The 15,330-nt window shown below is 35.1% G+C and overlaps 2 protein-coding genes across 2 annotated transcripts; both read left to right on the plus strand.

The window, feature by feature from the left end:
• The first annotated feature begins 1,552 nt into the window (after nucleotides 1–1,552).
• On the plus strand, nucleotides 1,553–2,215 carry LOC147483023 (glutamate--tRNA ligase, cytoplasmic-like). The gene is made up of 2 exons (XM_086576308.1): nucleotides 1,553–1,771; nucleotides 1,858–2,215. Exons 1-2 carry the CDS (start codon nucleotides 1,580–1,582, stop codon nucleotides 2,077–2,079), a joined length of 414 nt encoding a protein of 137 aa, XP_086432434.1. The 5' UTR covers nucleotides 1,553–1,579; the 3' UTR covers nucleotides 2,080–2,215.
• Nucleotides 2,216–2,632: 417 nt separating this feature from the next.
• Nucleotides 2,633–8,556, plus strand: ELM1 (fission ELM1-like protein (DUF1022)). The gene is made up of 10 exons (XM_086576307.1): nucleotides 2,633–2,952; nucleotides 3,026–3,264; nucleotides 3,998–4,094; nucleotides 5,393–5,542; nucleotides 5,685–5,811; nucleotides 6,473–6,585; nucleotides 7,012–7,075; nucleotides 7,215–7,308; nucleotides 7,388–7,496; nucleotides 7,741–8,556. Exons 1-10 carry the CDS (start codon nucleotides 2,767–2,769, stop codon nucleotides 7,843–7,845), a joined length of 1,284 nt encoding a protein of 427 aa, XP_086432433.1. The 5' UTR covers nucleotides 2,633–2,766; the 3' UTR covers nucleotides 7,846–8,556.
• The last annotated feature ends 6,774 nt before the right edge of the window (nucleotides 8,557–15,330 follow it).

The following is a 15,330-nucleotide window of genomic DNA, read 5'->3' on the forward strand; positions in this document are numbered from 1 at the left end:
TCGGAGATCGCTGCTACTTCCTGGTCTTCTATTAGGCCGTGACGTCTCAGGCTTTCTTGTAGCTTAATGTACTTGTCTACCCGAGCGTATAGCTCGGAAAGTTCTGGGATGCTCTTTCATCGATGACGACTGGAGAGGTGCGTATTGTTGCAAGACTCGACATGCGTTAGAGAATGCCAGTGTGGCAAAGGACTCTTTGAGACCGCTCTCCATGCACAACAATTCAGCTTTGAACCGACCTAGGAACTGGCGAATGGTTTCATCTTCGCCAAATGATAGTTGGAAGAGTAAATCAAGATCATCTTTCTTACATCTATTGTGGACGTACTGACTAGCAAACAGATCGTGAGTTGCTCGAAGGTCTTTATCGAGTCTGGCTCGAGTGAAAAGAACCAATCGAGTGTGCCATCTTTGAGACTAGCGGGAAATAGACGACAATGAAGATGATCAAATTCCGGTACACTATAGAGTGCCAGGCTTTGAATGTAGTGAGCTACGTGCTGACCAGGACACACGCTGCCATCATACATCGAAAAACGTGGTTGGATGAAATCTGGAGGAGAACCTCTACTCAGTATCTCACAGTAAACAGGGACGTGCGGTATATCTTCAATATTTTTTGGACGATCTGGGTGGCGTTTTTCTTGACAGCACTTTGGTCGATCCGTTGTGATAGTTCGTTAATCTGTTGATTAACTTCGTTGATGCCGTCTTCTGCTAAGGTAGGAAGTGGATTTTCATGCGTGTCTGAAAGTATGACGTTCTCCCACGCCGAAAGGTGGTGATTTGCTCATTCATCGTTCCTAGCTGACCTGCTAAACTCTGGATTTGAGCTTCGAGGTTTGCCATGCTTTGTGGGCTTCAGTATGGTTCTTTTTGGTTTAAAGAGTTGTGAAGTGGTTTCTCAAAAAATCGAGACCACAGACGGTATCAATGTAAATGAGCGTTTTAGTTCACCTTTATATACAAGGTAAGAAGGAGAATGGGATTGAAGGTGGGAAAGACCGAAGTTTGTTTGATTTAACCGCCGCCTAACGATTTTACTCTCGATTCGGGGAGAGAAGAATCAGGTCCGGCGTAGTTCATATGGAAAGTATTTATAGGTGATGAAAGTGAATCTTCACCCAACACGTGGAAATATCAGCACAAATGTAGGGTAAAGATTGTGGAGTTGTGTGAGAACTGCGGCTAGTAGGTCCGCAAAGAATGATGGGGATTAGTAGGGTTAGGGGTTAGTAGCTTAAGTAGTCGGCGGCAGGGGTTAGTCAGTAGTCGGGCGGATTTTGATTTGTGTACGTGCATCCTTAGTCATGATTGGTTCTAGAAGGTAGGCTGAGTCATGATATGGAATGATCTTCGTAGTGATACGAACTGTTCTAGAGCGACCTCGTAGCTTGTGGACGCGACCTGGTGACGTAGGTCGGAGAAGTAAGTCAAAGGTCGGTGTGGTATTTCCACCATACTGAGCACGTGCTTGATATTCCTGAAGGAGAATATCACTCCCTCACAGTACACAAAAAGAATATGGTTAGATTATGCTGATGGGTCTGCTATCTCAGTCAGCGAGTAAATTACGTTGATGGATTGGGGAAATGCTGTAATCAATGAAATCGGGAAGGACAATGATGGAACTGTCACACAGTTGACAGGAGTTTTGCACCCGGAGGGCTCTGTTAAGACAACAAAATGGAAGCTTACATGGCTACCTGAAACAGATGAGTTGGTTAAGCTCTTGTTGGTTGGCTTTGATTACTTAATAACCAAAAAAAAGGTGCATCCTCTGTTTCTATCTCTTCTTCGTTCAAGGTCTGTCAAAAATTTTACTAACTTTTCTACTTTTATTGGCATATATTGCAGCTTGAAGAAGGAGAGGATTTCCTCGATGTGCTGAATCCTAGTACGAAGAAGGAGACCCTCGCCCTTGGAGATTCCAACATGCACAATTTGCAGCGCGGGGAGATACTTCAGTTGGAGAGGAAGGGCCATTTCATATGTGATGTGCCATATTTTAGATCCTCTAAGCCTATTGTTCTATTATCATTCCCAGATGGTAGACAACGGACATCACTATTGAAGTGAGTCTAGGATCTGGATTTTCAAGAACCTATTTTGACATTGAAGTAAAGAACTATTGTACGGTTTAATACAACAAAAAACTACCTTGTACAATATAATATATACAATTAAACTCTTTCTGCCCTCTTCTTCAAAGAAACAAGGGAGTAGTATTCTTTTGGTATGTAGACTCTACTTAAAAGGGACAAGAAGGTTCTTTGAATTTGATCCGTATTACTGGCAAGGGTTCCTCCCTTCCAAATTGTCTCTTAGAGAGCTTGCTGTATTGAGCCTCTCTTTGTTTGGGCATGCTTCTAATCCTGCTAGGCTTCATATTCTTACAAAATGTAATGGTTGGAAATTGGCAAACTTAAGTAGAAACTGTGTAGCCGTGCAGTTAAACTTTTTATGTAATGGTTGTCATCAAAGTTGCTCTTGAAACACAGAAGAATTATTGTTTGCCAATGGAATGAGTCTCCTCCAATCCGCACTAAAAGTCCAAAACTAATTAAAAAAGTCTATGAGCCCAAAACTAGTAAAAAGCCCAAAACTAATAAAAAAAAAAAACTGTTTTTAGTTCAGCTCAAAACCGATTTCAATTACAAAAACTTATTATTAAATAATTTAATTGAAAGAAAGAAAGAAGGGGGATTTTGTTTTAATAATAATTAAGGTTTATTGGTAGGTTGAAATAATAAGTAGTAAATAATAATGAGGCCAATAAGGCTTCCAGAGCCAGCAAGTGCGTCATCAATAGGGATGCCGGAGATATTCGAAGGTGGAATATATAGTGTGATTAGAAGAGCTGTTATAATTGGTAACGGTTTTTCAGGTGCTGAAAATCAAAGTATTGGTTTAGTTCGTGCTCTCGGCCTTTCCAATCATCAATCATTCTATGTAAGTAGTAATCATCATTTTTTATTCCAATTCTTGTCGGGTTGCAAATGAGTTGACCATTTTCTGTATGCAGCGTGTTACCAGGCCAAGGGGAGGAATTAATGAGTGGCTTCATTGGCTCCCACTCTCTCTACACAACAAGTTATATTACATCCTGAGGCGTATATATGGTGATTCACGATTTCCATTTGCAGTCGGGAAGAATAAGTTGGTGCCTCTTCCTTTTCAAAATGCTTCTGGTGCAGGCTTGTCAGCTCTTTTGGAAGCTGATGCAAAGCAGATTGCAAGAATGGCTCGTGACACTTTTGAAAAGTATGTGTGCTTTTAAATCAATGTCAATATCTCTGCACTTTCATTTTCTTGATGATTATACAGTAAAAATAAACTTAGTTCTAGTTACCTCATTACCTGTATACACATGTCTTCTTTTTTTAATGGTTTATTGTCATTTTGATTGGTAGCATACAAGGTTGTAATATCACCTTGCATACCTAAAGCGTTTGGCTGTTATGTCACGCTTACTATCTCACTAAGGATGCAATGTGATTTAAGAAGGTGTGATGGCCGATTGTGAGTTTATTAAGGGATGTGACCTGTTTGGAGTGTCTTAGGTTCATTAAGATGCCTGGAAAAACACCATTTCTTTTAATATGTTTTATTAGAGATTACATATTATTATATAATAATAACAAACTTCCAACAGTAAAAGACATGAATTAAGCCCCATATCTGATTGTATTCCAGTATGATGCCTTTTGATCTTGACTAGATGTTTTAAATGTAAATGGTGATGAGCCCTTGATCTCTTGAGATATTGCATGTGAAGGAGCCTTCAGCAAATCTTATATAAGGATTATGGTTCTATTAATCTATTAATCTATTGCAGGTTGGGGTCACCTAGCTCCTAATTGCTCTCTACTTTTTTAGCTTTTATTATATTAATTTACTCTCTCTCTAATTTCTAAATCAATTTATGTAGATATGATGTATTTCCTAAGTAAAATCAAATACTCTACCTATAACAACTAATACGATTTTCTCCCAGGGCTGGCCCTTTATTAGTTGTTGCATCTGGTCGGGATACGATCTCTGTAGCCAGCTCCATTAAACGATTAGCGCCGGAAAATGTTTTTGTGGTTCAGGTTAGTTATTGGGAGTTAGATTTTTATATTGTTATGCATGCTCCGTTGTCGAAAGTTTCCAAAATGATTATTCAGATATCTGAGTCTGTTTTTTTTTGTTTGCGGTTTGCTGTGTCTGAGTTGTGTCTCTTGCTGGGGATAATAAATATACACACAAAGTAGAGGTGTAGTTTTAGCATCTATATGATCCCAGGATATCCCGACTAGGTTGGTACCCCCTAGGTCCACTCATCATGTGCTCACTGCTCCAATACATGGTGAGTGATTATCTCACCAACAAAACAAAACATTGGGCATTTTTATTGAGCATGTAGCTAATTTGAAGTGGTACAACCACTCTTTTGTCATTATTTATTATGTTCTATGCATCTAGACATATCAATCGACCATATCTGCTTATCTGGCAGCCTCTAGGAACTTGTATGTTGTAAAATTTATCCCACTTCTGAGTATAATTTTACCATAAGAGATATAGTATCTGATGGTATCAGTTATGTATATTTTGGTTTACATCTGAACCAAGTTTAACTAAAATTGATGGGAGCCAGTACCACTGCATGCAGATACAGTACAAAAGTTGTCGATGTCCTTGGCAAGACTTTCTCATATATTTTTCTCTTCCTTGATAAGTAGGTTGAAAAGACCTGGCAAGTTAAAATTGAGAAGACTCGGTAACTGAAAAGTTACACATATTGTCTTTCTGCTAAAATATGCAAAATGCTTTGGATTGAATCAGAAAAAGTCATTTGATGCCCATAATAGATTGAGCTCAAAATTCATTCAGTGACAAACCTAATGTATTCACATATAGGCCCGAAGAAATGACAAACATCAGGATCAGTTACAACCAACCTCTCTAGCTTTGAAGAATGGACCACTATTCTATTTGAGGTTTCTAAGACTGACTAACAAAGTAAAATCCTTCCACGAGTCATATCTGATTGAGTTCTACTTGGATTTTGGAAAATTTGGTCAAGAGATTATTAATGGATGATCCTATCATTTTGTGATTTTGTTCACAGGATCAAAATTTTATACCTTGTTTTAATGAAATATAGCGGACCTTGAGACATAATTGGAGCTAAACTGACCAAATTGATCTCATATCAATTTGCAGTAGGAAACTGAAAAATTATATATTGGGTTGTTTCCAGTTATATTTTTGCTTGGAATCTGAATCAACCTTGTGACAGCAGTTATTATCTGTGAATATGTAGTATTTGACAGCAGTTATATTTAATAATTGCTTTGAATGCAGTATAGATATTTGCTTGACCTTTTTTACCTTGTGGTTTCAGATTCAACATCCGAGGTCCCATCTGAACAGATTTGACCTTGTGATTGCACCTAAACATGATTACTATCCTTTGACCCCTCAAGCACAGGCACAGATCCCCCGGTTTCTCCGGAGGTGGATAACTCCTTGTGAACCACCTGATAGTCACGTGGTATGTTTTTTCTTGTCAACTTTATTTTACATTTGAGATTATTTGTGTATAAATTTATCACATCAACGCTTATTATATTGCTAGGAATCCTGAATAAATTTTGATTTTATATCCCCTTAGATGGTTGTTTGTTGAATTCCAGGTGTTGACTGTGGGGGCTCTACATCAGGCTGATGCTGCTGCTCTTCGGACTGCTGCTACTGCTTGGCATGATGAGTTGGCACCTCTGCCAAAGCCCTTGGTTGTGGTCAACATAGGAGGGCCTACAAGTAATTATGTTTTTTGGTTCACGATTTTTTCTATATTTACCATATCAATATGCCATTTATGCATCTGGTTGGGTTTTATGTGGGCTTCTGTGGGATGTTTTTATGTACAATGATGTATCTCCTTTCTGATGTAAAATAGTTGGTATTAATATTTTTTTCTCTCTTATTTACTTCCTTGAATCCTGTTTGCATCCCCCCCAGTACTGTTGTGCAAAATGGCTTAATTGTTAAGTACTTAATTGGTTAATTAGTTTGTGCTTTGTGCTTTGCGCTTATTCTATATTGATGCACTAGCGTGCAATGAAGGATACGAATGTGACACTGAGGAATCACAAATTGGTTGCTTGTGAGCCACTAATGGCACGACAACCAGACTTGAAAGTCAAAACCTACAAATTGAAGAAGGGGAATCACAAGTTCTTCCTTGTAATTGCCCTGCAAAATAATTAAACAAGAACACACAAATGAGAAAAAAAAAAAACATCACACTAGCAATTAAACATACTTCTAAAAATCCCTTTATATCTTTGTTTTTCAAATATTAGTGACAGTTCTGATCTAGAATCCACAATTTTACTGTCACAGTATGATATTTATAATTATATAAGTGACCCCTGCATAGCTATTACAACACTTAGCATTATTCAATCTATGACTACAGGACACTGTCGCTATGGAGCTGACCTTGTGAAGCAATTGACGGGCTCCTTGCAGAATGTTCTTGCAAGCTGTGGAAGCTTGAGAATCTCTTTCTCTAGGAGGACTCCTCATAAGGTACGATTGCTTCTAGCTTTTACGTTCTTACTAATAGGAAAAAGCTTTAGGGTGTGTTTGAAACCGGAATTTCCAATTTCAAGTAGTTGATTCCTTTCTCCTGTACAATCCAGTGAATCCACAAATTCAAGAGTTAGGTAATCTGTAATAGTGGGTGAAATATGCCATCCAATTCCACAAAATCAGGATTTGTAACTCATTGCTGCGTAGGTGGCAAGTTGAACTCTCAGGATTAAGGAGCTTAAAGAGTTGAGAGATTGCAAAGTGCATCAAGTGTAGCTTTAAAATTGGTAGAGATTAACACAGCCCAAGTCTAAAGAAACCAAGGGAACTTCCTGAAGTTGAAATATATCGCTTCAAACACAGCCTTAATGTTCATCTCGCTGAACGGGTACTTACCAACTATAAAATTTGGGCTTTAAACAGGTATCTGACATAATATTGAAAGAACTTGGCAATCATTCAAAGGTTTACATTTGGGATGGTGAAGGTAATTTCAGTTTCAGATGATTTAATTGAATATTAGATTTGGACCCATGAAGGTTGTGAACATCTTTCTTCAATTTTTTTAGTTGTTCACTTCTAATAATGTCTATGTTTTGTTATTATTATTATTATTATTTTTGTAGAACCAAATCCACACATGGGATATCTTGCTTGGGCCGATGCTTTTGTCATTACTGCAGATTCAGTTAGTATGTTGAGTGAGGCTTGCAGCACAGGGTATTGTTCGGAAAGATTTACATTTGTGATTGACGGATAATCAGGAGTCCTATTTTGACATATTTTACTGGTCTTGCAGGAAGCCTGTTTATGTTATTGGAGCTGAACGATGTACATGGAAGTTCTTGGACTTTCACAAGTCCCTACAGGAACGAGGTTTGACTAGGCCATTCACTGGTAAAGAGGATGTAAGTTGCCAATTCATAAGTTCTGCTTCTATAATGTGTAGCTCTTGTTCCGTGGGCATGCAAAAATTGTTAATTAACATTTCTCCTCTGAGAGAAAGATGTGATCGCCGGACCTGATGATTATCTGCATCTCAGATAATAGTGTGTGGAAACAGCTCATTTTTTCTCTCACCCGTGGAAAGTGTTTGAGTTCCTTTGTAGGAATTGTTTCTCACAATTCTCTATGTTCCTTCTGAAATTTCAGATGTCGGAGAGCTGGAGTTACCCACCTCTTAATGACACTGCAGAAGCAGCTGGCAGGGTACGAGAAGCAATTACTGAGCGGGGATGGAAATTGCAATCCCAGTGAATATTGATATTGTCATCGTGTGTTGTATAGCACATTTTGATGGTATATATGAGTTCAACCTTTGAGCTCAGAGGTTTGATTGCAGCTAACCACCAAAAGGAAGATTGTGAGTCTAAGAAACTGTTCTGTTTGTTGTTTGAATTTTTTTTATACTATTCACACCCAACCACATTTTGTTGGGGTTGAATGTTTTGAGAGCTGAAGAATAAAATGGCTGCTGCCTGTTGTAGTCCGGCTTTGTAAAATAGTAAGGAGATGCATGTTTGTACTAGCAATGCTATTCGAGAAACAGAATACATGATAGGTATATGAAACTCTGTAGCTGATAGGAGCTATGTTGAACGAATCAGTTTGTCACGAGGACGATGAAGGCTCCTTCATGGAGTCGTGCGAAGAAGGCATCAACGCTAGAAATCAGTTATTTGTCAGTGGCTTGCAGGAAGTATGGTCATCAACGGTCAAGGGACAATGACTTCTAATTTTGATAGCTCCTGAACTGCACTGAAGAGTATACATAGAGGATCTCTTACCAGTCTTTTTCAGTTTAAGGCACTGCCTTCCATGTTAAATCAGAATATTTTTGGAAAAAGAGTCTCCAAGTATGGTTACATTATGCATTTAGTTTATACTGTTTGTTATCGAAACATCATTTATTAATGGGTTCGTGGTATAAGTTTAGAAAGGAAGAGTAATATTGCCATTGTTCATAAATCTCTCCGTTACTGTATCCCTCTGTGTGATAGCATCTGTTTCAGCATTTATGTATACATAAAACCACAGGTGTACTTGGATTGCTAGAAAATTACATGGAAACATTTAGCCATGAATCATGACACAACCTAGGTACGAAGTCAATATAACTGATTTTAATAATTTAATATCTCGAAAACTAATCGGCGAGATTTGAGGCTGGAGATATCCGATATTGACTTTTTTTGTCATCAAAAAACTTGCATGCCTGTATTGGATGCATTTTCGCGGTTCAATTTTGGGCCTTGCATAAAACCTTACTGATGTGGATTTATGAAAAATTAACAACATTCAAATTGACACAACCTAGGTACCAAGTCAAAAGATTTCCGAAGCCATAACTGATTCCTAATACTATCTAATTTGTACTGGTTGAAATCACGATAATAATTTTGGATGGGTTATACGGTTGACATCTCCTTACTGATGTTACCAGAAAACTAACAACATTCAAATGAATTATCCAAAAAAAAGTTCCGCCATAAATAATTGACTCGGAAATACGATAATAATTTTTTTCCCCCAAATTGCCAATTAAATGAATTATTATGATTTTTCTCCAAATTGATAATTGAGATTATGATTTTTCTCCAAATTGATAGTAAACTAACTTTTCTGTTTTTTGACCAGTCAAAACATATGAAAAAAAAGAAAAAAAACACATGAAATGACATTAATACTCTTTTACTTATCTCTATTTAGTTTTTTTCTTTTTATTATTCTGTGGCCCTCCACAAAAAAAAACCTTTATACTTCGATAATACTTACATCTCACAAATAAAAAATAATAATTTTTCTAAAAAAATATGAGTCTTACAAAGGGTGATCTTGGACACACCTATAAAAATACTCCGTACCCCATGACTAACTAAGTTTTTGTCATACCCCAATAACCGCTTCAATCCATTTAATATCTCCCAAATTAATTTGGCATATTTCCAATAGGGGTAAAGAAAGAAAAAAACAAAAACTTATTCTAAAAAGAAACAACAAATAAAAAAATGTGAAAGTAATACTCTGGAAAGACGACCTTGAAGAATCTTTGTGTTACAGTGTTACTGCAGCACACTGCACTATAATAGAACTTCTAATAAAGGTAAAAGAATGCCCAAAAAACAAATTGTCTTTTTCCTTTTCTATAAATTGCTTCAATTTCGATTTTTTTTTTATTGCAATTATTTCTTCTTTATAATTGTAGAAGGGTTAAAGGAGTTTAATAGAAATATATCCAATTGGAAATTTCTCAAGCGAAAAATGAGAAAGGAAAAAAATGCATTAATGGCTGATAAGTGAAGGAGGAGGAAGACTTCTTTGTTTTCCCAAATTCTACAATTTTACTCTTTCTAATTCCTTTTCGTAAGGGCGAAAAAATGTGACAGAAAAAAAAGGAAAATAAGTGCTAAGGGTTTGTGTTTGCTAGAAGGATAAACACTTATTTGGATATACTTAATAAAAGAAAAGATAATTTAGGAACCTAAATGTGTCTTAAATCATTTTATTTATTTATTTCAAAATTGGGGTACGGGAGTATTTTTATGGGTGTGTCCAAGATCACCCCTTACCAACACTAATTCTCTATTTTATTTTTTATTCATTTATTAAAATAAATTTAGGACATTTTTTTGTTTGTTTTTTTTAGTTTTGTGGGGCCCATAGAATAATAAAAAATAAATAAATATTGGAAAGTACAAAGATATTAATGTCATTTCATAGGGTGATCTTGGACACACCCATAAAAATATTCCCGTACCCCATGACTAACTAACTTTTTGCTATACCCCAATAACCGCTTCAATCTATTTAATATCTCCCAAATTAATTTGGCGTATTTCCAATAGGGGTAAAGAAAGAGAAAAAACAAAAAAAACTTATTCTAAAAGGAAACAACGAATAAAAAAATGTGAAAGTAATACTCTAGAAGGGCGACCTTGAAGAATCTTTGTGTTATAGTGTTACTTTAAAGACAATCGCACTATAATAGAACTTCTAATAAAGGTAAAAGAATGTCCAAAAACAAATTGTCTTTTTTCCTTTTCTATAAATTGGTTCAATTTCGATTTTTATTTTATTGCAATTACTTCTTCTTTATAATTGTAGAAGGGTTAAAAGAGTTTAGTAGAAATATATCAAATTGGAAATTTCTCAAGCAAAAAATGAGAAAGGAAAAAAATGCATTAATGGCTGATAAGTGAAGGACAAGGAAGACTTCTTTGTTTTCCCAAATTCTACAATTTTACCCTTTCTAATTCCTTTTCGTAAGGGCGAAAAAAAGTGACAGAAAAAAAAGGAAAATAAGTGCGAAGGGTTTGTGTTTGCTGGAAAAATAAACACTTGCTTGGATATACTTAATAAAAGAAAGGATAATTTAGGAATCTAAATGTGTCTTAAATAATTTTATTTATTTATTTCAAAGTTGGGGTACGGGAGTGTTTTTATGGGTGTGTCCAAGATCACCCCATTTCATATGCTTTGACTGGTCCCCATTTTATTTTTTATTCACTTATTAAAATAAATTGAGGACATTTTTTTTTGTTTTGTGGAGCCACAGAATAATAAAAAAACAAAAAAAAAAAAATATTAGAGAGTAAAAGGGTATTAATATCATTTCATGTAGGGGTGTTCATGGGTCGGTTCTTATCGGTTTCGGTTCTGGGTCTATTTTTAGCGGTTCCTATCGGGTTCGGTTCTTTTGGTTTTTTATATTTTGAAAACCCAGACCCATACCCATTAATTAAGTCGGTTACGGTTCCGGTTTCGGTTTCTTATCGGGTTATATATTTTTATTGCTAAAATTATTTTTTTTAGTTATATAACCGATATAAAAATTGGTTTACGGTGACTATAACACTTGTCATCGATATTTTTGTCCTCTCATAAGAAGTAATGGTCCTAAATTCAATAATAATATTTGAAAGTTATCTAAAAATTTTAAATACATTCTCATACATTATATGTATGTGTATATTTTAAATCGAACATATGTATATTATACTATACGTAATGCGTCATATATAGAATAAATACCACATATATCACAATTGTTAGTTAACATTGCACGTATTCGTTATCTAATATATATATACATGTAATATATCAAGCACGTACACGTTCATGCATTAGTTAATATAGATAGTGCATAAGTTAATTCATAGTATAGGACTATACGTATAGACGTAGACACGTAAACATTATTATTAATATTTATAATAGATATATTTAATGTAATATTATAAAAGATACATTTAATAACACACATTCACTATTATGCTAAATGTTATATATATTTAGTAAATTTTACACCTAACAAATATAGACTATATATAATAATAATGTTTGGGTTTGTTTTTATTTAGTGTAATATAATATTAAATTCTATATATCAAAATCAAACTAATCGGTTTCGGTTTCGGTTCGGGTACCCATCGGTTTTTTACTATTCGATTCTAACGGTTTCAGTTCTTTATCGGGTCGATTCTTGAAGACCCACTTTAAATGGGTCTAACATTTTAGGACCCAGACCCGCTATAAATTGTTCCAGTTCCGGTTCGGGTTTGGGTAATTGGGTACCCATACACACCCCTAATTTCATGTGTGTTTTTTTTCCATGTGTTTTGACTAATCAAAGGACGGAAAAATTAGTTGACTGGTCAATTTGGAGAGAAAATCCTAATTTCAGTTATTTTGGGGTAATCCTAATTGGTATGTCTAGTATAACCCTAATTTCTAAGGGCATCTCCAATGGAAGGTGTAAAGCGTATAATGTGTGAAATTTACACCCCTACTTTGAAAAAACCCTTTCCAATGGAGGGTGTAAACCGTATACAATAGCTATTAGTTGTTAAAATTTGGTGGAAATTCCCCTCCCAAATTATTAGTTAATAAGAAACACGGACGTAGCTTTAAATGTCGTGGGTGGGTTTTTAAAATTCGGACGTCACTTCAACAGGCGTGGGTACTTAAAATATTTCATTTGCGACGGCCCATGACCGTCGCTACTCTTGTTTTCAGATTTCTAGAATACGGACGTGAGTTAAAGTGACATGCGTTTTCCTCTTAAAATTTTCTTTTGCAAACTTGCGACGGTTAACGTCTGTCGTTTTACTCTTTATTTCCACACCACCATTGGAAGAGCCATGAGGTGTATATTTATTATTTTAGAAATAAGAGTGTAAAATCCTAGTGACGCCTACATGAAGCATATGTAGAGGTGTAGATTTACACACTCCATTGGAGATGCTCTAATACAAGTAAAATCCTTACTGGATTACAACAAGCGAATACACAATGTCGAGTAATTTAAGTTTCTTTTACGCATCATATCAAATGGAATGTACACTCTATATAATTTATCTTGTACACACACGCTATATACAAGATAATGTAATCTCGAAATATAACTGGTACGTCTAGTCATCACCAGAGAAATATTTTGTTAAGAACTTACAGCCATAAGAAAACGCTGTCTCGGAATACTGATAGCATTCCTTCTGGTAATATATTCATGAATGATTTTCTATAGACCACAAATCAATCATCATGTTCTGAATAATCTATACATTTGATCATATATCACAATCATCATATATTCATATATACCAGACGAGCCAGGTGCTAGACGAAGTAGTCAAATTGGCTCATAGGTTGCATTGCTCAGTTGACTAAATTGAGGGGAGAAAGTCAAAATCTCTAATTAGTAAAAGAATCTGATCTGATTATTAATTTTTTTTTCTAGTTTAATACAAAATATGACTATGTCTTTCCACAGTTCTAGAACAATTTCTGTCAATACATTTGTAGTATGAACTATGAAGATCATAAGAACATATTCTGTCCATGCTCTTGTTAGGATTTAAGAAGTTAGAATAAGCCTATGTTTATGCACTACTACAGAAAAGTGCATAGATAGTATAGGAAAAAACGATATGAATTTTATTTCATAGCATTTACAAAACGCTATCTATAGCCATTCTATGCTTTTTAAGATAGTGTTTGTATCCAAAGCGCTATCAAATTAATAGCATTTTGTCTGAAAACAATCAAATTAATAGCATTTTTATAGCATTTATTAAGAATGCAATAAATTCCATAGCGTTTCTACCTCAAAACAATAGCATTTCTTTCATGCTATTAAACTTGTATAGCGTTAGGAAAATGCTATTGTTTTTGTTAATATAAAATCAGAATATTCAAATGCATACTAAATTTATTAAATTAGCGAATGAAAAAGAAATTTAATCCAGATGGATTCGAACAATCAACCTCTCAATTATTTGAGCGATTTTCCATTTTGAGCTTATGGATCCATTGTATTACACAATCTCATTATACTTGAGTACACAATCTTATTATACTTGAGGAAACGCAAGAATGCATAAATTAATCAACGGTACCACCAAAGGATTTGATCAAAACTTAATTACCAATTCCTTTACTTGGCATATGATCCAACAGTAGGGTTGCCATTATCTTTGAAGTTTCGTTCTTCCGGCTTTATGAAGACTAGCAAAAGGAAAAAAAATAAAACAACTTTTAGTCCATATTGTAGAAAGAAAGGAAAGCTAAAAACTGGCTTACCTAAAGTAAGTGGTCACTAACAATATCTGATTCTATAGAAACAAATATATACATGCATTTAACAACCAACCAAAAAACTTTTTCAATATTTAACGACAGGGCTCAAACACTTTTATTTTTATTTCTATTGTTTGGACACAAGCTAGCATTTTTCAGATTGTGGTTGTTGGACGCAAGCTAGTGTTATATACTGGTTTGTTTAGATGAAAACAAGGTAAATAGGACCCACGTCATATGCAATTAATCGGTGACAACAAACAATCCCCTGGTTGCATGACACGATTTAACTGTTGTGAAACCATAAGCAACAAAACAATAACAAAACTGCATGATGCTTACAGAGTTGTTACTGTCACAAGTCAAGGGGCAATTCAGGTACCTTTAGAGCTTCCATTAATGCCTCTTAGTTGCGCTTTTGTCAAACCATATTAAGGCCTGTGTCATGGACAACCTCACTAACTTTCTAAATTCAAAATCAACTATGAAACCCATTACAGATTTTTCATGAGTTATTATACCGCATAACAAAACAAAAAAATATATCACTAAATTAACAAAATGGATTTGAATGTCATTTGGAGAAAACAGAACCAGTATCAAATCTATCAATATTGTTACGAACCAGGAAGCCACATAGCATAGAAATTGAATAATCATTATTAAATAATATTCCAGATCCTTTTCGGTAGCAATGCAGCACATTGTCCTGAAAAGCAATCCAAGTAATTCAATAGCTTAAACATTTGTAGTTGAACTTGCAAACCAACATTCAATATGTCTACATATATGCAAATAATATGAAAAATAATAGGAGAATACCAAATGATTAGGACCATAGCTAACCTAGAAATGTTGGAAGTTGGGAGCATCAAGTAAGGTCTTAAACTTCAATTGATAGAGAAGAAGCTACAAGGCCAGCAACATGAATTATATTACTTGAAGTAATATGATTCACTTTCTTAGAAACTTTACTAGTCACTCCTGTAATGCAAAGTTTCAAATGATTGGTCTGGGTGATGTAGCAAGAGTATAGTAGATAACAATTTAAGAAGGTCTAATGAACTACACTGCTGTACTACTTGAAAATTTGGTCTAAGGGAGCCCTCTTATAAGACCTTCAAATTCAATTGCCTCTAGTTTATATAGTGAAATTTGCTCAAC

The sequence above is a fragment of the Coptis chinensis genome, chromosome 8 (genome assembly GCF_015680905.1).
Source record: "Coptis chinensis isolate HL-2020 chromosome 8, ASM1568090v1, whole genome shotgun sequence".
Taxonomy (NCBI): Eukaryota; Viridiplantae; Streptophyta; class Magnoliopsida; order Ranunculales; family Ranunculaceae; genus Coptis; species Coptis chinensis.

What these genes read in the sequence shown, in the direction of transcription:
- LOC147483023 (XM_086576308.1), top strand. Translation starts at nt 1,580, where the DNA reads ATGGATTGGGGAAATGCTGTAATCAATGAAATCGGGAAGGACAATGAT. An exon ending in ACTTAATAACCAAAAAAAAG is followed by an intron (nt 1,772 to 1,857) that starts GTGCATCCTCTG and finishes CATATATTGCAG; the next exon opens with CTTGAAGAAGGAGAGGATTT.
- ELM1 (XM_086576307.1), top strand. Translation starts at nt 2,767, where the DNA reads ATGAGGCCAATAAGGCTTCCAGAGCCAGCAAGTGCGTCATCAATAGGG. An exon ending in CAACATAGGAGGGCCTACAA is followed by an intron (nt 5,812 to 6,472) that starts GTAATTATGTTT and finishes CTATGACTACAG; the next exon opens with GACACTGTCGCTATGGAGCT. An exon ending in TTACATTTGGGATGGTGAAG is followed by an intron (nt 7,076 to 7,214) that starts GTAATTTCAGTT and finishes TTATTTTTGTAG; the next exon opens with AACCAAATCCACACATGGGA.